This window comes from Pseudomassariella vexata, assembly GCF_002105095.1.
Source record: "Pseudomassariella vexata strain CBS 129021 chromosome Unknown BCR38scaffold_17, whole genome shotgun sequence".
NCBI classification, from domain to species: domain Eukaryota; kingdom Fungi; phylum Ascomycota; class Sordariomycetes; order Amphisphaeriales; family Pseudomassariaceae; genus Pseudomassariella; species Pseudomassariella vexata.
Window position 1 is genome coordinate 463,386 of NW_024467972.1, and position 19,632 is coordinate 483,017.

The 19,632-nt window shown below is 50.8% G+C and overlaps 5 protein-coding genes and 2 non-coding genes across 7 annotated transcripts; 4 read left to right on the forward strand and 3 right to left on the reverse strand.

The window, feature by feature from the left end:
- Positions 1-1,061: 1,061 nt before the first annotated feature.
- Positions 1,062-2,027, reverse strand: BCR38DRAFT_489625 (uncharacterized protein; the record flags this gene model as incomplete). The annotated part of the gene is made up of 1 exon (XM_040864416.1): positions 1,062-2,027. One exon carries the CDS (start codon positions 2,025-2,027, stop codon positions 1,062-1,064), a length of 966 nt encoding a protein of 321 aa, XP_040711180.1.
- A 2,470-nt stretch (positions 2,028-4,497) lies between these two features.
- BCR38DRAFT_t331 lies at positions 4,498-4,600 on the reverse strand. Its single transcript has one exon. It is a non-coding gene; the product is annotated as a tRNA-Thr (tRNA).
- Positions 4,601-5,365: 765 nt separating this feature from the next.
- Positions 5,366-8,727, forward strand: BCR38DRAFT_448220 (uncharacterized protein). Its single transcript, XM_040861209.1, has 5 exons — positions 5,366-5,957; positions 6,007-6,141; positions 6,399-7,234; positions 7,292-7,627; positions 7,686-8,727. Exons 1-5 carry the CDS (start codon positions 5,818-5,820, stop codon positions 8,327-8,329), a joined length of 2,091 nt encoding a protein of 696 aa, XP_040711181.1. The 5' UTR covers positions 5,366-5,817; the 3' UTR covers positions 8,330-8,727.
- A 585-nt stretch (positions 8,728-9,312) lies between these two features.
- On the forward strand, positions 9,313-10,754 carry BCR38DRAFT_489627 (uncharacterized protein; the record flags this gene model as incomplete). Its single annotated transcript, XM_040864417.1, has 5 exons — positions 9,313-9,471; positions 9,591-9,627; positions 9,705-9,790; positions 9,858-10,234; positions 10,328-10,754. 5 exons carry the CDS (start codon positions 9,313-9,315, stop codon positions 10,752-10,754), a joined length of 1,086 nt encoding a protein of 361 aa, XP_040711182.1.
- Positions 10,755-11,615: 861 nt separating this feature from the next.
- Positions 11,616-13,530, reverse strand: BCR38DRAFT_527689 (uncharacterized protein). The gene is made up of 4 exons (XM_040865403.1): positions 12,983-13,530; positions 12,860-12,927; positions 12,368-12,806; positions 11,616-12,315 (listed from the first exon to the last, which is right to left on the reverse strand). Exons 1-4 carry the CDS (start codon positions 13,254-13,256, stop codon positions 11,810-11,812), a joined length of 1,287 nt encoding a protein of 428 aa, XP_040711183.1. The 5' UTR covers positions 13,257-13,530; the 3' UTR covers positions 11,616-11,809.
- Positions 13,531-15,943: 2,413 nt separating this feature from the next.
- Positions 15,944-16,046, forward strand: BCR38DRAFT_t329. Its single transcript has one exon. It is a non-coding gene; the product is annotated as a tRNA-Thr (tRNA).
- An 839-nt stretch (positions 16,047-16,885) lies between these two features.
- Positions 16,886-17,667, forward strand: BCR38DRAFT_353578 (Alpha/Beta hydrolase protein; the record flags this gene model as incomplete). Its single annotated transcript, XM_040856801.1, has 2 exons — positions 16,886-17,263; positions 17,329-17,667. 2 exons carry the CDS (start codon positions 16,886-16,888, stop codon positions 17,665-17,667), a joined length of 717 nt encoding a protein of 238 aa, XP_040711184.1.
- Between the last annotated feature and the right edge of the window lie 1,965 nt (positions 17,668-19,632).

The window sequence follows — 19,632 nt, forward strand, 5'->3', positions numbered from 1 at the left end:
CCCATCACCGAAGTCTGGGGCGGCAAGGTTGTCGCCGAGGAGTGGGAGACGCCCACCTGGCGCGACTGTGTCGACCTCTGGCTGCTCGCTGACTATCTCGGAATCCCTAAGTTGCAAAACTACATGATCGGCTACATGCTAAACAAGGTCCGAACGAAGTCCAGGGTCTCCGCTTACCCGGATGCACACACGATTTGGAAGGACATTTGGATCGGCGGCCGTGTCAAGCCGTACCACTTGGTTAGCCGAGTCTGGGAAGCCACCACCGACACCTCGAAACTCCGCGCCTTCTTCCTCGAGCTCCTGACCCACCCCAAGATGATGCAGGGCATCGAGATTTTCAATAAGAACTGGAACGAGCTACCGTCGGAGATCGCATTCGAGTTCATCACCCACATGACTAAACGTCACTTGCACTTCTACGATCTACTGGACGACAACGGCAGAGAGCATTGTGGGTGTTGGAGTAGCTTACCGTGTGATGCCTGCCAAAAAGCCATCGATCGCGCCGCCTCCCTTAAGCAGGCCGTCACTCAAACTATTCGTGCGGAGGACTTCTTTGTCGAGGAGTCAACTGCTGGTTCTGAGCGCAAGGACAAGGGCAAGAAAGCCGCTGCCCCCAAGACAAATGGAACTGGTTCCAAGGCCACTTACAACCAGGGAGATCCGAAAATGGTGTTGCAGAAGTGTAATGGCTGGCGCTATGCGACCGTAAATGACACCAAGAGGGGCTCTCGGGGCAATGACGATTTCTGGGATTATGCGTCGAACAGCCCCAATGGCTACGGTATTGGCAAGGCAGAAGGTGTCAGCAAAAACGCAGCACCTTCTGATGGTTGGCTGAGCCCGGATAAATGGTAACTTCGACGGAGGCCATGTGGACGGAAAACCCAGAACTGCATTTGGTCTTCGCTTTGCAACAATCATACTTGCCGGAGGTAGGCAGGACTGAGGATGAACACACTGTTATAGGCACTGGATAAATTAGTGCGAAGCAAAGCAGTAACGATACGTACCCACACCTTGATAATAGTGACAGCGTATGTGGCGTGATGGAGCCTCTAGTCAAGCACCATCAACCCCCTATTGACCACTACTGCCTCACCACCAAGCCATAGGTCCTTCAACCTGAACCCATTCTCTCCATCCTCTGCCATCGTATCAACATTGATGACACTCCGACGCCCAATTTCCACCCCTTGCACCATCAAATACTTGCCCGCTGGACTTTTCTCCGACAAAGTCAAATAAGCAGCCAAGCTACTCGCTGCACTGCCTGTAGCCGGGTCCTCAGGCCCCAATTCTAGCATACGAGTGCGTAGTAAACGAGCCCCGTCATCCTTTACATCAGAAGACGGCGTCTCAACATAGTAGTACCGGGCCACGAACGACTCGGCCCAGTCCTTATCAAGAAATGCTTCTGGCAAGCCATTGAAATCCAACCGACCTGGCCGAACCTGTCCCAACACCTCGACCGATAGCAACTTGACAAGCACAAACGTCATACCCTTGACAATACTGAACACCGGCGCATTCAGCTCCGCCTCCCGAATCTCCAGACTGTGATGCGACAACCCCGGATACGTATCCCGCTGCTCCAACGGAATGACATCCGCAAGCGTCTTCTGGTGCAAATGCACATCATGCGGAATCTTCGCCTTTATCGCCTTTCCTCCCCCGTTCCCATTGCCGGGCGCCAAACTAATGGGTCCACATTTCGCGACGAACGTTTCCACAGACGGGTAGAGATGGTGCTTCACTAGGACGGCGGTGCCGATGGTGGGGTGGCCGGCGAAGGGGAGTTCTGATTCTACGGTGAAGATGTCAATATATAGTTCATTTGGGTTGGACTCTAGAGGCTCGTGGAGGAAGACGGTCTCGGAGAGATTGAACTCTTTGGCGATCTTCTGTTTGGTGGATTGCGAGATTTTGGATTTGAGGGCTGCGGGGATGGAGACTACGGCGAGGGGATTGCCCTCGAAGCGTTTGGTGCTGAATACGTCTAGGGTGGTGAAGGAGAGTTCCATCTGGCAGATTCGAGTAATCGGAGGATTTTCGAGGGAGGGGTTAGTTCAGGCATTCGAAGACGACGTTGTATTTTTATAGTACGTTGGGCGGGGTCTTCGAGTCAGTGGCCCCAACTTGGGGTATGACTAATATCTTTGTCTCACCGATTAGCGGACATATGAGATAGCTTGTCTGATCTGTTCACAAACCGGTCTCAATCAGACAAGATTTAAATCATATAATGTTCGATGATCATACTCATACTAATGAGAAGTAACGTCCCACACCCGCATCCGGGACACCCCCACATGTGGGACACCCAAAAATGCCTCATCAACACCGCTAGCCTCTAACTTCAACCTCTTTTATCTTTACCAATATCGATTCAATCGTTACGAAATTTTACGTACGTCTTCTTTACACTAATATGAGTCAATATACCGAAGATGATATTTATCGAGCTCTTCAAGCAATATCTACCGGTCAAAACCTCCGAAAAGCAGCATATTGTCACGACCTGGGTTGCATCGCATGGGTATAGACCTCGATTAGGTGCTATCGACCAAGATTCTACTCTAAGGAGCGAAGGAAAGAAGATGACAACTTAGGTTTGAGGGAGCGCGACTAAGTCATCCACGCTTGGCGGGGCTCCTACAAGGGTTATGATTGCCTTCCCATCTCACACTGCCACGGCAGGTGTTCCAGCTGTAAGTCACCTGGTTGTAGGGAGTCTGCGAGGGTTGACCGTCACACATATGAGCATGGTGTCCCAAGGTCTACTCTTTCACGACAGATTCAGGGAGCCCAGTCAAGAGATATAGCCTTCGCTGACTACCAGAGGCTCTCTCCAGCCCAGGAATCCCATCTGGCTGAATGGGTTCGAATCCAGCCTGCCCTAGGCCTCCCACCAACCCATCAACAGCTCAAAGACTTCGCCGAGCGTATCCTACAGATCCACGGAGACACTGAACCACTTGGAAAGAACTGGGTCCAGGCTTTTATCAAGAGGAACCCTTCAGTCAAGGTCCAGAGAAGCAGAGCTATCGATTCCCAGCGTATTAATGGAGCCTCAGCTAATGTGATCATGTGACACGGCAGAGGCACTGCAAGTTCGAATCAGGGTTGCGACATCAGTCTATCCCTGTTGATGAATACTAAACTGAAGAAGAGAGAGAAAGAGATCTAAGTGCAAGTGCCCTTTCCTACATTATAAGGAAAAGGGCAGCGCGTGTGAAGGTCAACCCTCGCAGACTCACTACAACCAGGTGACTTACAGCTGGAACACCTGCCATGGCAGTGTCAGATGGGAAGCCAATCATAACCCTTGTAGGAGCCCCGCCAAGCGTGGATGACTTAGTCGCGCTCCCTCAAACCTAAGTTGTCATCTTCTTTCCTTCGCTCCTTAGAGTAGAATCTTCGTCGATAGCACCTAATCGAGGTCTCTACCAATGCGATGCAACCCAGGTCGTGACAGCGCGTACAGGTGGGACACCCATACTAGGGTGTCCCTGTGTTCATCCAGGGGCCCAGGGGCCAGGCATCGTGACCGGCGTCACAGATCAGGCAATGGTTCAAATACCTCGCTATCCCTGAGATCAAAGCTATTAAGGCCTCGAATCGATACAATATGTATGAGACAGGTATTCTAGAAGGTAGAGGATCAAATGGTCTTGTTCTAGGATCATCTGAGACTCGTTCTACACGGAAGAAACAGCCTGGATCTCGAGCTTGGATATCTCTTATAGAGTGTATCTCTGCGACTGTGTAACGAAACCTCTAATAGTCTAGCTGCGTAAACCACTAAAGAGTCTGTAAGGGTTTGTGCTAGTAAGTAAAAATAATAATATTAAATACGCCGTAGGTGTTAACCCTCGGTACCTCTACAAGTACTCCCTTAAGGGGCTATAGATGATATAGCGGGCCCTTAAGCCGCGTCGGGCGGTTATACAGGTAAACTTGTAGCCAAACGACTACTAAACCTCCTGTCCCTCCCTAAGTCTGTGCTACAACCCCTGCCTGAACTACCGATAAGCGTGGTAATGTGGCACTTAAATTCGTCCTCAGGGGTGGGATGCTGCTGATGTGCAGAAGATGCTCGACTATTTTTTTTTGTCGCGACAAGTCGTAGTATCTGCTAATTGGGGTTCTCGTCGAGCGTATACATCTCAACCATACGCTCAAGTGGATAGACCGTAACGTGGTCTAGACGCTCGCAAGAATCGCGGCGAGGGGGCGTGCTGCGCGCCTTCTATCGTGAGGGGACGGGTTCGCCGACGAGCGTTATCGGATAGGCGAGGTCCGATAAGGGGTCGGATTAACGATTCGAATTCTGGACCGGCTGTCGAGTTATATTCCGCCGACGTAGTGCTTGACGGTCGACTGGCTAGGATGCTCGTAATCCTAAACTGCACCAATCTCCCTATTATCGCTAGGTAGGCGAAGTCAACAAGGTGGGCAGCGCGCCGTAAGGGTTGACTAAACCCCCTTGTGTGTCAGCTGCGGGATTCGAACCCGCGACTCGTCACCAACCCAAGTGGGCGAGGCTCAAATCGGGACTTATCTACCAGCGAAGTGACCAACTACACCAGCCGACGCTAGTAAGTAAGTCCTGCTGCGGAGTCCTCAAGCAATAATATCGGGGTCTGACGTATGGAGTATAGTGCTTTGGGTAACTGAAGTATTCAAGTAGTGTAATCGGGAATAGAGTCGTTAAGGCAGTTTGCCTCACCAATGGGTTAGATTGATGCTTAGATTGATCACTGAAGTAGAGACTGTCTATCTATGAAATGCCTGGGAGTCCTGTCCCTTATATATCCATCTCTCCTTCACTGATCTCGTTGGATCACTTGGATCACGTCGCTCCTGGTGATCCCAAGTAGGGGATCACTCTGCCAAGCGTGTCCCTATCACGTGACCTCTTCCTTTAGTCGGGGGCCTAGTTGTTCCTTTCCGTCCTTATGGGGCTTTGTTCCTGCGGGGTTCCGTCATGGCCTATTGTAGGGCCTGTCGGGTTGGTTTTGGCCAGGTTAGAACCAACGGTTCGTAACATTCTAGACCTCTGTGGCTTCTTATCATAGATAGGTCATTCCTACACTGGTGGAAGGCATCAATAAGGTTATTGTATCACCTGAGTCATCGTGTTATAGTTCGTGGATCTTTACAGATAGGCTGGCTGGTGAGGCGTATGTACGTCGGCGTGATGCGACGTTTATCAATCGGTTGTGCAACATAATGACAAGCGGAGAGATGGCCGAGATACGGGTAACGAGCAGGGTTCTACCGCGGTTAGCTTGAATCTTGGGATACTATGACTTCGTCCAGGGTGTTTTCGGTCTCGTCTTGACCTGCTATGCCCGTAAGCAAGCTTTGCACATAAGGGGAAGGAAAGAGAACGACGCTACCCGAGAAGACACGAAGTACCCCTTAGGATCTGCGAAAGCCCCGCTCGATGCCAGATCCAACAGGTAGATGAAGTAACACAAACGCAACATCCAGTTGCTCCGTCATATTCATTCTTTTCCTTTCTCCCCGTGCTTGCAGTCAGATTCCAATTTCGACGGCAAATCTCCGCTCCAGTCAAATCCAAATCGGCCTAGCCCCTGGTGCCAAACGCACCCGGCGTTCTGGGCCGAACATTGTGCACGGGCCGTCGTTCACCCCACAATCGAAAGTTCACAGATGAAGATTAAAGCTACCCCTGACGCTTGTTTCAGCCTCCATGGATAATTTTCGAAAATCTAACCTCCCGAGTTTGCTGAACATACTGGAACGTTCTCATCGTCACTGCCGTTGGTCGATTGAATCGTCAGGATGCCGATTCGTGTCAAGTCACGCCGTCCGGTCTCTCAAGGAGACCGTGGTGTCTCGCCTCATTGGGTTCACTACGACTCAGAGCTCCCTGATATCAGCCACGACGATACTTTTCGTGAGGTGGTGAAGAAGCTGTCTATGTAAGAGTCAGTTGGTATCTGGGCTCAACAAGCATACTGATTCTGTCAGATATATCGCCGATGTGGTGTACCTTCCAAGTACTTTCGAGCAACTCCGGACCACGGTGGCTGGCGACTGTCTCCGAACTCTGGTCGACCATATTAGCGCCAAAGTCACCAATCCAGCCATCGTGAATGCTCTGCTGTGAGTCCAACCGCTTCCTATCTGAGGTCATGCCCAATTTGGGCCCTCGAATTTGTTGGATGAACGGTGACCTGCTCGGGGCAGTTTCTTTCCTCCTTTCCTTCTTGTCTCCTTGCATCAAAACAGGATCCACTATGGTCTGCTCCTCGAGTCATGACCTCACCAAAATCGGCGATTCATGCCAACAACTGGATACAATAGCTCCTTTGATTAGGCGCAGTTCTATCCCACAACATAGATGCTAACATATATATCAGGGCACTTCGCTGGCATTACGGTACTGCTTCCGATGACAAGGGCACCGGCGAAGCACGTGCAAACGCCTGCGAGATTGTGGCATGGCGGTTCCTCACCCGTCTGTCGGAGCGAGAGGCGGTGGAATTCTGCCTATACGAGATCCCAGAACCGAATGATGGTATGAATGGGAATCGAGATGACCTGGAAGCACATCCGGAACAATGTGAAAGTGATGAAAGCACAGCCCTGCTTGGCAGTCCCTCAATACCGCCCATGGATGAACGTGCCGACTGTCATCGCACAGGTACACAGAAACGCAGCCAGCTACTTCAGTCCCTGTCGAAGCTTACGATGAGCATGTACGCGGACTCGGACGACGAAGTGGACGAGAACGATCCCACAGCCCCATTCATCAACTTGAATGCGCTTGAGATTGCTGCCATCGCCGATGCCAAAAGATTCCTCAGTCAACATGTGGTGCAGAAGATTATCACCGGAATCTGGAGCGGTGAGATCATGTTTTGGGATCGCCTGTCAGTTCACTCGGAGAAGAAACCCAGGTTCTACAATGCGCACACGGCCGACCCGTTCTCCCGACTCCGAGTTCCCAAGTATCTCAAAGCATACGAGGTCATGTTCTTTGGGACATTCCTATTTCTGTATTATGCCGTCCTGATTGAGCAGAACCGTTACGCCATCACGCCGTTGGAGATCTTGCTGTACATCTGGTTCGCCGCATTCTTCTATGATGAGGTCAGTGAATACATCGACGCAGGCTCCATCTTCTACGCGGCCGACGTGTGGAATCTATTTGACATGATTATGATCGCGATTGGGATCGTGTTTGCAGCCATGAGTAAGTACCCACCCCATTCAGCTTCCCTATAAGACTTGAGCTCATTGCGAATATTAGGATTCGTCGGGCTGTACAGCGAAGACTACACGCTGGTCGATATCGCCTTTGATGTGCTGTCATTAGAAGCACTTTTTATGGTGCCAAGGATATGCTCCATCCTCAGCTTGAGCCCGTACTGGGGCACGTTGATTCCTTGTCTCAAAGAAATGGGCAAAGACTTCGTCAAGTTCATGGTACTGGTCGTCATTCTGTACTTGGGATTCTTGACGACATTCTCCCTCGTTGGCAGGGAGACATTCACCTTCCCGCACATGGCCATGATCGTAACGAAGATTTTCTTCGGGTCATCCTACGTTGGTTTCGACATCATGGAAGACATCGATCCAATCTTTGGTAAGCAAAGTGTGGTGGCTTGCATGCCTAGAAAACGCATAACTGATATGACGCCTAGGACCACCGTTGATGTTGATCTTCGTCACATTGAGTTCAATCTTGCTGATGGGCTCCCTGACGGGTATGCTCAGCAACAGCTTCTCCCGTGTTATCTCTCACGCCCGGGAGGAGTACCTCTACGTTTACAGTGTGTATGTGCTGGAAGCCTCGACTAGTAACCGGCTCACGCATTTCTACCCACCGTTCAATCTTCTGGCCCTCGTCATCTTCCGACCACTCCGCCTCTTCCTCCCCTCAAACGATAAGTTCCGTCGTGCGAGAATCATCCTGCTCAAGGCGACCCATGCCCCCGTAGTGGGGGCCATCAAGCTGTACGAGCTGATCACTTCCAAATGGGCACCAAACGACGGGTTCGACACGTTCCGTGGCCCACGCCGTGGCACCATGAAAGGAAACTCAATGCACCCGCCAGCGGTGGGATCTCGCCGACCGGACATTCCTTCCGCGCGCCCTAGAAGCCAGGACGTCATTCAGAAGCCGTCGTCAACGCCGGCTCGGTCGCAGGTGACGGAGGATGATGCAACGGACGCCCCTAGCAATGTTGAGGTCCGCATCTCGGAGCTTTCGAACAAGATTGATAGGCTCACGGCCCTGGTGACTTCGATGCAGTCGGGGGCTGGTACCGAGACGGTCCGTTCATAGGCTCTCGTGTAGCCTGGCGATCCTTCATGCCGCGTCGAACGGGTCCCCAACACTAGCTGCTCCGAGGGACTATGAGTAGCTGGACTGCTTTCGCCCGTACTCCCATTGGAACGATGAGAAATTTAGTAAAGCATTTGGCGTATGGCTTCAACGAAGAAATCTAACTGGACAAAAGGAAAATAAATATTTTGATCTCGTGAGGTACACAAGTCTTGTAATACTAAATGAGATGATAACAACGAGTCCAACGTGTGAGCCTGTCCCTTGGCCGAGCCGTGTATGAAATAACAGCATCTGACACCCAAGCACCGCATCTTCTAATCCAAGAAGCTGAGTAGATCATAAGCTTTTAGGTACTTTACTTACTGTACTATGGCAGCTACCAAGTCGAGTGTTCGTTTTGCTTTATGTTAGCAAAGATTAAAGTGAAAGACATCGATGTGTAAGTGGTCGTCTACAGACGATTCAACTACTTCCAGCCAGTTGGTTCCCACGAAATCAACCCCAACAACCCCAAAAGCCTGTTATCCGACAAGTTGGTTATGCAGGGAAATCATGCACACAAGCACTAGGACAAGTCGAGACTACTGCCGCAATTTCCCTCAAATCGCTATTGACAGGCCAGTCGCGTAGTTGAAAGGTGAGAGCTAGTGAGGAAGTGGCAGGTGATCGTCATTTTATTCGACCCCCATGTCGGTGGTCGGTGGCAACCGGGGTTGGAGGGTTGGATGATAACAGGCTCATTTTCCTGGGCGCGGTCAAACGATCGAGGAGTGGGTGCGACAATAAAACGCAGTGCCCAGCTGACGCAACCGCAACCGCGGACCCGGTTGGCCAGAGCGAACCTAACTTGTCCCGTTCCATCGTGATTATCTTTGTCGATTGTCGGGACCGGACCGCTACATTCCCCACAACTTCGTTGTCGTGCTTGCCGCGGCATGCGAACCCCTCGACGACGAAGACGACGAAGACGACTCGTAGCCATGTTGTTCCCCGTCGAGAAGACGGAGCAAGTCCAGATCATTGCGGCATGCGTCGTGCTGAGCGTCCTGCCGGTGACGGCGGTCGGGCTCCGGATCTTGGCTCGCAAGATGGCCTATCGGGTGTTGGATATGAGCGATTGGTTTATCATGGTGTCGTGTGTAAGCTGAGAGCGATTTTTACCAGAGATCAGAAAGAGAAAGAGAAAGAAAAGGAAATATGGGGGGAGAACAAGATGTCACTCTTGCCGCTACAGAATCTAATCTCGTTGTGTGCGTAGCTTCTCGTCATCGGGCACTGGATCGAGATTATGTGTGGTGAGTTTATGCATAGACTCATGGCTATCTGCGTGTCCATCGTGGCTCGGGGAACTGACGATCGTGGTGCTATTCAGCATGCTTGGTGGGCGGCATGGGGTATATGGGCTTAGCCGACCTCACCAAGACCTACGGTCCTGGACCGGTGTCCGTTCAAAAGAAAGTATGGTTCATATCCCGTTTCCCCCCTTTGACATAATCACAGGATTGACAAAGTTCACAAATCGTAGATCGAATTCGCATCCATCTTCATCGTGCTCGCCTCGGGCTGCTTCTACAAGCTCTCAGTGCTCGCGCTCTACACCAAGATCCTACCCTTCCCCATCATCGCCATCCTCACCCGCGTCATCGCCGCCATGATGCTGGTATGGTACACCGCGACCTGGGTGGGGAACATCTTCATTGTGCAGCCCGTCGCCGCCAATTGGGATTTCTCTATTCCCATCACATGGCAAGGCGACATACCCGCCTTCGCTAGGTCCATAGACGCCATGACTATCGTCACTGATATTGCCATCCTGGTGCTGCCGTTCAAGTACTTGATGACTCTACGTATGCCGTTCTGGAGCAAGACGGCGCTATTATTCGCTTTTAGCCTTGGCATACTGTAAGTCAGAAGACCCGTCAAGCTGTCTAACCGTCCCACCCCCATGATATTCAAGCCAGGTACAGTTACTAACAAGCCACCCCCCTACTTCAGCACCGTTATAATCTCCATCATCCGCCTGTACCTAACCAAGTGGGACTCCAACATAGCTGATGACCTGACCGTGCCATTCATCTGGGAAGGCCTCGAGCCCAGCATTGGCATAATAGCGGCCTGCATCCCGACCCTGCGCCCGTTACTCGGCCGCGGCACCTACTCCACCGGTACCATGCAACTTCGGCCCCCCGCCACCCGCCGCACTCCTAAGAGCTTCGAGACCAGGGTGCTTGACGATATCGACAAGGATACGTCAACGCTGATACAGCTACGCCCTACACCGCCTGATCATAGCACGAATGTCATGTCGGAGCCGCGCGTGGGGAGCGGCGAGACGGATAGAGAGGGGTTGCGTGAGGTGAAATCGCTGGAGAGGCCCGGGGCCATTCATGTTAAGACTGAATGGTCGGTTTCGGAGGAATGAGGGTTGGGTGTGGCGTCCCGCTTGTAGATACAGGGATCATGGTGCATTCGCATAAGGTAATGAGTGATATGTTACTGATTTTAACCTCTTCAACCGTGCTTCACCACCTCTGCTGTGGCATCGGCCCCGCTTGGTCCACCTTGGGGATGGCCTGGCCACGACTTAGGGTCACAGACTACAAGTCCGACGAGAGGCGGATATAACTGCCCTAGTCGACAATGTTTACGAAAATTCGCCCCAGAGCCCATGCGTCGACGAGTCTTACGGGCTTATATCCAGATTTGGACTATTGCGGCCTCGTTTGGGCCGTGTAGAGCCACACTCTGATGCATGTGCACTTTTACTTCCAATCTCTTACTTATACCCAAAGTCTCAACAATCTCATCGTGTCAGTTGGTATTGCAGGGCTTATGAAGAAGTTTCAGCTCAACCAAAGGGAGTTGGCACAGCAACGAGACTTTCAACCTCAACACATTGCCTATGTCTATACTCTGGACATGATCCAACTTAGTTTGATATTGAGGATGCTGAAATGAGACCAATGAAGCCAGAACTACCCAAAGCCGTCATAACAGCCATGCGTTTGCGAATCGTACTCTCAAAAATGATAAGTCAGTCCTCAAGGTGTGTGAAAACTTTTCCTTTAGTTTGGGAAAGGAGAGGCGACGGCGGAAACAATGGTTTCTGGCTTGGCGGCTTTGATGTCCTTCGCTATTAAATCCATGACCGATCTAAAGTGAAGCGATAAATGACACAAATCTGGTTATGATCTCGAGCGAGAGGGTTCATCACGAATTAAGAGCTCGCAGAATCAAGATATGGGTGGGATGGCGCTTTGGAAATGCTCATATCCTCATTTCTGCGAGGTAAAACGCAAGACCAGCCGCAAGTTCATGAGACTGCTTCATCGATCTTGTTTTGTTGTGATTCATGAATTAAAAATTAGTCCTAAAGTAACCTGCAGCCTCATAGCGCATGATCTAGATGTCCGTCTCATTCAGCTTTTCTATACATTCAACGTAACCCAAACCACCCAAACGCACAACGGGTATCATTCACTGCCGCCCGAGCCCCTCCTGGCTATGCACCATCCGCTCCTCACCTGGAGTTATCGACCTCTCCTCCGTGACCCACTCGACCCTCGTCTCCTGCCTTATCGCCGTGAGCGGTATCTCATCATGGCTCGACCTATCTCCGCTCGAGTCGCGGTTGTGAGACACAGTGGTAATCATCTTCCCCCGGCGAGACGAGTCGTGATATGGTTCGTCGTCGAGCATGATACCGTACTTGCTTTCTTCCCGTGTGAAATTGCCCGTCCGCACGTGAGAACTGCCCCCGCCAATGGTGACGGCGGCGTCAGATCGCTTCAGGACATAGCTGCTCCCACCGAGGACATAGCTGCTCCCACCGAGGACATTCTTGCTTCCCTTACTACCGGTGCGAGTGGAGTAGAGTGTCGTGAAAACGAGGCGCACAAGGGGCCCAAGGGTGGGGAGGCAGGCGGAGACGATGCCACTGCTGATTTCGATGATATTCCATGCTATGCCTTCACCGAGGGTGTCTGTCACTCGTTAGTCATTAGACGCCGAAAAGGGGTAGGTTAGTTGACTTACAGGAGTTGTCCTCGCTGTTATAACCGAGATAGACGACGAATCGGTAAATGCTTGTAAATACAACGTACGACCCCAATAAGAAGATGATGGTGAGGAATATTCTTTGCGTCATGTTTGTCTTCAGACGCCATACGTGCGGCATGGGTAGACAGAGAATGGCAATATCGAGAAGGATCGTCGGGACTGAGATACATAGCTGTGTCAAGAAGAGGTCGACGCAAGTTCCCTGCTTCCAGGGATGCCATAACTTTTCGCGAGGCAAACACTGGATCACCGCGGCGAGGATACAAGCGAGATTCCAAAGCATGGAGAGGCCACCGCAGATGTACGCGCCGATACGAATGTTTCGCATGGGGAAAATGCGGAAGTACAAGAACAGGAGCGAGATCTTGTACATGTTGACGGCCGTGACGTACAAGATTTCAGCCCCTACCATCGTCTAGATTGTGTTAGTGGTGAATTTATCAACGGAAGCCAGCCATTCGCAAATACCATGTTCATCTTCTCCAACTGCTCCAGTGTGAGTGAACCCGAGTGGAGGCCAACTCCCGAGTCAATCACTATAGTAAATCGTCAATCCCAGCCGTAAAAAAAACAACAACCCGAATTACGTACAAACCATATTCATAGCACAATTGGCGAACAGCAGAACCTGCGATGCGATGATCAACCAGTCGTCGATAAGAATAGGCGCCCCCTGGCGCCGTCTTGAGAGAAGGCGCATCACAACCACCACGGCGGCCAGAACAGTGAAGGCGATTGTTAATGCCCGGGCATTCGATCGCAAGTCCTGAGATAGATCCTGTGTGGCCGCTATGTCTGCCATCTTTTGCACGTATGCCGCCTTCGCGGCGGCTTCATCGTAAGCCCTGGCTGCTATTGTTGGCATCTTGGCGACTATTTCCACGGCATTGCCCGAGGGCAGATAAAGAGGGGAGTTGGCGACCGGCGACTGGCGTATAAGTGCTAGCGATCGACACTTTCGATTGCTTGAAAAGTCCACCGGATCGAATATAATGATCGGGGAAAGAATGGCGTTTCTGTGGAATCGAGGGAAAGATAATTGATTGGAGACGGAAAACAAGAATATGGATCACAGTCGCAAATAGGGTATGGAAGTTAAGAGCAGAACCATCTATCAGCTGTTTTCCTGTTTCGTCGTGGGGTTTCAATCATGAAATTCTAGAATCCTTCCCGCACTCCTTGAGGTGTCTGACCGTCCGATCATACCCAAAAGCTGCGGCTCCCGCCATGGGTTTGCATGCAACCCACGTATATCGTCACTTGAATGGGAAGAATGGCTCCACTTTTGCCGTAAAGGTGGTTCGTCTTTAAATCTGACATGCTCCTCACGCGTGGCCAGGTCCGGGAGCCCGAACGAGGCAAGCCCAAACAAGCCGAGACTGTCCGATACACGTCGTATTTGATTGACAGATTTCTCCACGGGTGTCAGGTAGGGGTTTGATCCGAACCAATGGTTACTGACGCAATAGGACATCATATACGGAAGCAGTATTGTTTGGGAATATCTATGTATGTGACCGAGTGTGGTGGCAAGTGTAAAGCAATGAGGCCGAGACGGGCTCCGATAGAAATGGTTCAGATCATGGATCGCTAGCTCCTGTACTTCGCACAAGGCACTGCCTACCTTTTTCGGGTACCTGGCATATCTGGCTCGTGCCGGAACTTTCGAGTCCCAAATACACACGAAGGGGTCCATGAGCCCACAAAGAATGGCAGGGTAACGGTGACGACAGTAATGATAAAGGGGCACTTGCATCATTTTCGAGGGCTATCCACAGCTCAGGACCCAACTCCGCAAGGTGCGGTGGAGCCAGCCTCAAGACGGGGTGGGATGAGGGGGGTGGTGGGGAGCGGGCGACGGACCAGCAACCAGGGTGGCTCAGAGGAACCCGGCTGTTAATTTGCAACTTCACCGAGGCATTACAACTCTGGAGACATGCAAATTGTTAGCAATTGATGAACGCATGCAAATTGAGTGAGAGGTCAAGTACGGGTATACTTGGACAGGGGTATTATTACCCTTCACAGTACTGAAAACGAAGGGAAGACCAAATATTACGGGGTTTGTAATACGATAAAATCCTGCAAGCCTAGAGTGCTGTAATTTTCGATAGATCCACTCCTCCAAAATATTTTGACTCGGTAAGTCGTCACCATCAGACCCGGTTTGCGCCACATGCGATGGTAAATACCTTGCACACGTGGCTCCCAGGGATTCCCTTCAGGGGCGCCAGCCAGGGATTTTTCGACGCCATGTCGCAGCATGGATGAGCAAGGAGAGGGAAAATAACATCACACGTGCTTGATACGCAGGGCCTGAGGGCTAGAGAGCTAGGAACATGTTTTTCCTCCGAGCCCGTGTATACGTACTACGGTATCGGACCACTGCCAAGGCAACGCTATACTAATTCTGGCCTAGCCAACTCATGCCAACGAAAAGGTACTTCCACCTCTGATTCCAACTTGCTGTCAATAACGCGTCCTCATTATCGCGTTTCAGTAACCACAATGGGGACTAAACACGTTACGGAAGCCGATCGCCAACGAATTCGAACCCTCTATTTCGACGGTGGTAAATCGAAAGCCGAAATTCATACTATTACAACATTTTCTCTTAATCAGATCAAGACAGCTATTAAGGCCTCTTCAAGCCAGGTAGCTAAGAGATCTGGTAGACCCCGGACTTTATCTCGTGAGCAAGAAGAGCTCATTACATATGTAACTAGTTCTAAGCAAGGCCGTAGAGCCTCATTCCTCCAGTTGTCAATCATCCTTTTCCAGTCCCTCTGCGGAGTTTACGTTATACGAACTACCCTCCGCCGGCTCGGATTCAAGAGACATACTGCGCGCCGAAAGCCTCCTATCTCAGAAGTTAACCGACAAAAGCGCCTCGCCTGGGCCCTCGAACATATCAACTGGACACCAGAGCAATGGGCTCAGGTACTTTGGACCGACGAGACATGGATTACAGGAGGACACCATCGAAAACAGTACGTTACACGACGACCAGGAGAGGAATGGGACCCGGCCTGTATTATCGAACGACACCAACATAAACAAGGCTGGATGTTCTGGGGCTGTTTCTCAGGCCTTGGAAAAGGACCGGGAATCTTCTGGGAAAAGGATTGGGGTTCTATTACTGCCGAGACATATCGATCCCACACAATTCCTATTATCGATGGCTGGATACAACTCTGTCAACGAGACCTCGGTACACACCTTACATTAATGCAGGACGGCGCTCCCGCTCACTCGGCAATTGATACACAGATCTTACGGATAGGGGCATTAATATAGTCCAGTGGCCACCTTATTCCCCTGATCTAAACCCGATAGAGATGTGCTGGAACTGGATGAAGGACTACATTGAAGATAAATACGGTATTACTGAAAAGCCTAGCTATGATCGTCTTTGGATATGGGTAAAGGAGGCTTGGGATGAATTACCTGAGAGCTACTTACAGGAGCTTTTGAAATCAATGCCAGAGAGGTGCGAAGCGGTGATCGCGGCCAACGGAATGCATACAAAGTACTAGTAAAATGTATTGGATGGTCGGCTGGTGTAGTTGGTCACTTCGCTGGTAGATAAGTCCCGATTTGAGCCTCGCCCACTTGGGTCGGTGACGAGTCGCGGGTTCGAATCCCGCAGCTGACACACAAGGGGGTTTAGTCAACCTTTACGGCGCGCTGCCCACCTTGTTGACTTCGCCTACCTAGCGATAATAGGGAGATTGGTGCAGTTTAGGATTACGAGCATCCTAGCCAGTCGACCGTCAAGCACTACGTCGGCGGAATATAACTCGACAGCCGGTCCAGAATTCGAATCGTTAATCCGACCCCTTATCGGACCCCCTCTCGCCGCGATTCTTGCGAGCGTCTAGACCACGTTACGGTCTATCCACTTGAGCGTATGGTTGAGATGTATACGCTCGACGAGAACCCCAATTAGCAGATACTACGACTTGTCGCGACAAAAAATAGTCGAGCATCTTCTGCACATCAGCAGCATCCCACCCCTGAGGACGAATTTAAGTGCCACATTACCACACTTATCGGTAGTTCAGGCAGGGGTTGTAGCACAGACTTAGGGAGGGACAGGAGGTTTAGTAGTCGTTTGGCTACAAGTTTACCTGTATAACCGCCCGACGCGGCTTAAGGGCCCGCTATATCATCTATAGCCCCTTAAGGGAGTACTTGTAGAGGTACCGAGGGTTAACACCTACGGCGTATTTAATATTATTATTATTGTATTGGATGTATATGCCAAGAGTTAGCGCGTGCCAAGGTGGAGCACGGTACAAGCACACAATTGAAAACTTACCCACACCATAGTACTTGATGACAACTCCCCGACGCACGGCGATACGAGACAGGACTACTTTTATTTCCCACTTCGGCCTTCGGTGATGACTACTTGCATCCTTCTGTGCCGCATCTCTACATCGCTACCATCCAAATTCACCTACTGCGAGTCATCATCCATTACCACACGTCATGTCTAAGCCAACCATCGTTATTATCCCCGGAGCGTGGCAGAAGCCGATTGCATACGAGGGTCTTGCGAAAGACTTCCGGAATGTCGGATACCAATCCGTAGTCGTGCCTCTGCCGACTGTTGGCGGCACCGATCTGCCCCTGGCTGGGTTGGCAGACGATGTGGCCGCCGTGCAGGCAGCTCTGAAGAAGGAGGCGGAGAAGGGGCAGAAGGCCATTCTGCTGTGCCATTCGGCTGGTGGCCTGATTGGCAGCAATGCTGTCGCCGGAGCCGATAACGTGGCTGGCATCATCTTCATGTCTGCGTTCATGATTCCCAAGGGCAAAGCCATTCTTGACATGCTGGGTGGAAACCCGCTGCCGTGGATGAAGATTGAGGTTAGTAAACCACCTTGTGCAAGCCCTCTCAACCCCATTGGATTGGATTCTAACAGCAAACATAGGGTGACCGAGTCACAGGAGTCGCCGAGATGCTCCCTCAAGTTGCTTTCAACGACTTGAGTGCGGAAGCTCAAGAGAAATGGGGCAAGGAGATGACACACACCTCGATCCAGCTGTTTGGAACGCCATCCAGCTATGAGCCGTGGGCTAACGGTGTGCCGTGCGCATACATTTTCCTGTCGGATGACAACGCCCTGCCATACCCGGTTCAGCAGCAAATGGCGGCACAGCTGGGACCTGAGCCTATCAGCGTGACTTTGAAGAGTAGCCACTGTGCGTACCTGAGCATCCCCGACCAGGTTGTCAGCGCTGTGCAGGATATAGAGTCACGTCTGAAGTAGGGCGGTAGTTGACGGTCACTGCTGCTTTGTGGTAAAAAAGACATCAGGTTAGGGGGGCGACGTAGCTCCCACACAAAATAAACTACAAATACAACCTTACCATTAGGAACCATATGCTGCTTGGGAACAAAGCATCCCGCCATGAAACAGTGAATGCTTTGCATTTGGCCCAACTCAATCCAATCCTTCTTGTTAGGAACCTCAAATCGTTGTGAATTTGTCCCGCACGACTACTGTCAGATGTTCACATATCTTGCTGTGTGACCTCTGATCGGTCCAATCAATTGTGGTTGTTGTATGCTCTGCAGAAGGATTCGGGCGAAGTCCGAATGGCTGGCTGGTAATCTTAATCAGCCCGCATTAATGTCAATCATGTGACCCCTTGTATCTGGCAACTACTGCAATGGATGCGTGCAAACATCTCGGTAATGCACGCGCTACGTAAACCTGGTCTCTCCGGCAGAAGCACGTGTCTCATTTGCACACGTCTACAGCACTCTATGCTCGGGTGGATAATCAAAGCAAAATGGAGAAACCCCAAGAATAACTCACAACATTATAATATGGTTCGGGGTTGCGCGATTATAAACTAGACGCGAAGTCGTCATCTCATGGGTTATTGCGAGTGTGGGGATTGACAGATCCCTTGATCGTGACAATCAATTCGCATATTGAGAGAGCTATAAATTTAAATCTGAACGTCAGAGCTCCGCTACGTAAATACAGCCCTCAATAATGGCTCCACTGTTTCAACCAGAACTTCTTCAAATGGGAATCACTTGAATGTTTCTGTACAAAGTAGCGAGAATGGCGTTGAGTGTTAACGTGCTAAGGAAGCGAGCTTCCGAACACGCTAGATTTCAACTCCACTCGGGTGGTCTTTGAAGCATTCCGAGTCGGAGTTTCAGGCATCATCGCTGTCAATGCGTTTAAGTCGCAACCTGAGCCGAAGTTGCGGAAGTGGGTATGTAGAATCGACAGATTGTTGAAGATACGATACGGTAGGATGACCCCTGAATCCAGTGACGCTACAACCAACCAGGGTAATAAAAGTCACAGCAGCGGCGTCAACTTTTAATGTAACTTCCTATAATTTAATGCTGCAAATAACAATCTAATTAACTAACTACTATATTTCCGTAACTACTTTCCTGCACTTTAGGCGCACTTCTTTACTTGACACTATAGCAACCGCTGGACTTTTTTCTATAAAGCCTCTTGAACTGCTAGCAGTACATTGAATAGCTCTTATTTCAAATGAGACTATAAATCGCACCCATTTTTAAGCTAGTCCTTTATCCGCGCCAACATAATTGCTTTAAGGTTTAAATCTGGGCTATCGAGCGGCTATTCTAGCTCCTAGATCTCTAATTCGATTCTTTTATCCCTAGTGCACAGCGAGTAACAGGTAGCTTTCAAAGGTATTATGGACTCGAGAATATTAAGGGGCTTGTTAAAGCATGTACTTTTTGTGCTGCTGAGTGTTGGTGATGAAATACTTGCGGATCCCAATGAGCTGGGGTCATGCCTGACGCAGCCGCAGCTTTTATTACCTTGAGGGGTCGTACAGTCGGACCGCCGGCGGATTTCCGAATCCGGCTGGCACTACTCCCATTTCTAGGGCAGGGTTTGCGGCCGACCAGGGATCAGAGTTCGGCTGTAGAGGCCGCGAGTCGACCCGAACACAACAATCGAAGTTGATGGAGACCTCCATAGCGTAGCCAATGGATGTGTGGAAGATCAGTTTTGCGGGTGGCTCGATAATCCACCTGTGGCCCAGCTGCCTTGCCATCGCGCGGTTTGTGCAAGCTTTATCACTCCACGGACCAAAGCTCCGTTATTTTTCTGGGCTTCACAAGACGGGGCAATGAGCTTGTTCTGTCTCAGTTATCGTCATCCATCCCAGCAGAGCGGATCGAACAACAACCCAAGTGGGCTCCGTTCGAACCTGGGTCGGACATTGCA

Coding starts and splice junctions, on each gene's coding strand:
- BCR38DRAFT_448220 (XM_040861209.1), top strand. CDS start 5,818: ATGCCGATTCGTGTCAAGTCACGCCGTCCGGTCTCTCAAGGAGACCGT. Junction 5,958..6,006: donor GTGGTGAAGAAGCTGTCTAT/GTAAGAGTCAGT, acceptor TGATTCTGTCAG/ATATATCGCCGATGTGGTGT. Junction 7,235..7,291: donor GATCGTGTTTGCAGCCATGA/GTAAGTACCCAC, acceptor TGCGAATATTAG/GATTCGTCGGGCTGTACAGC.
- BCR38DRAFT_527689 (XM_040865403.1), bottom strand. CDS start 13,256: ATGCCAACAATAGCAGCCAGGGCTTACGATGAAGCCGCCGCGAAGGCG. Junction 12,807..12,859: donor AGTTGGAGAAGATGAACATG/GTATTTGCGAAT, acceptor AACACAATCTAG/ACGATGGTAGGGGCTGAAAT. Junction 12,316..12,367: donor TAACAGCGAGGACAACTCCT/GTAAGTCAACTA, acceptor AACGAGTGACAG/ACACCCTCGGTGAAGGCATA.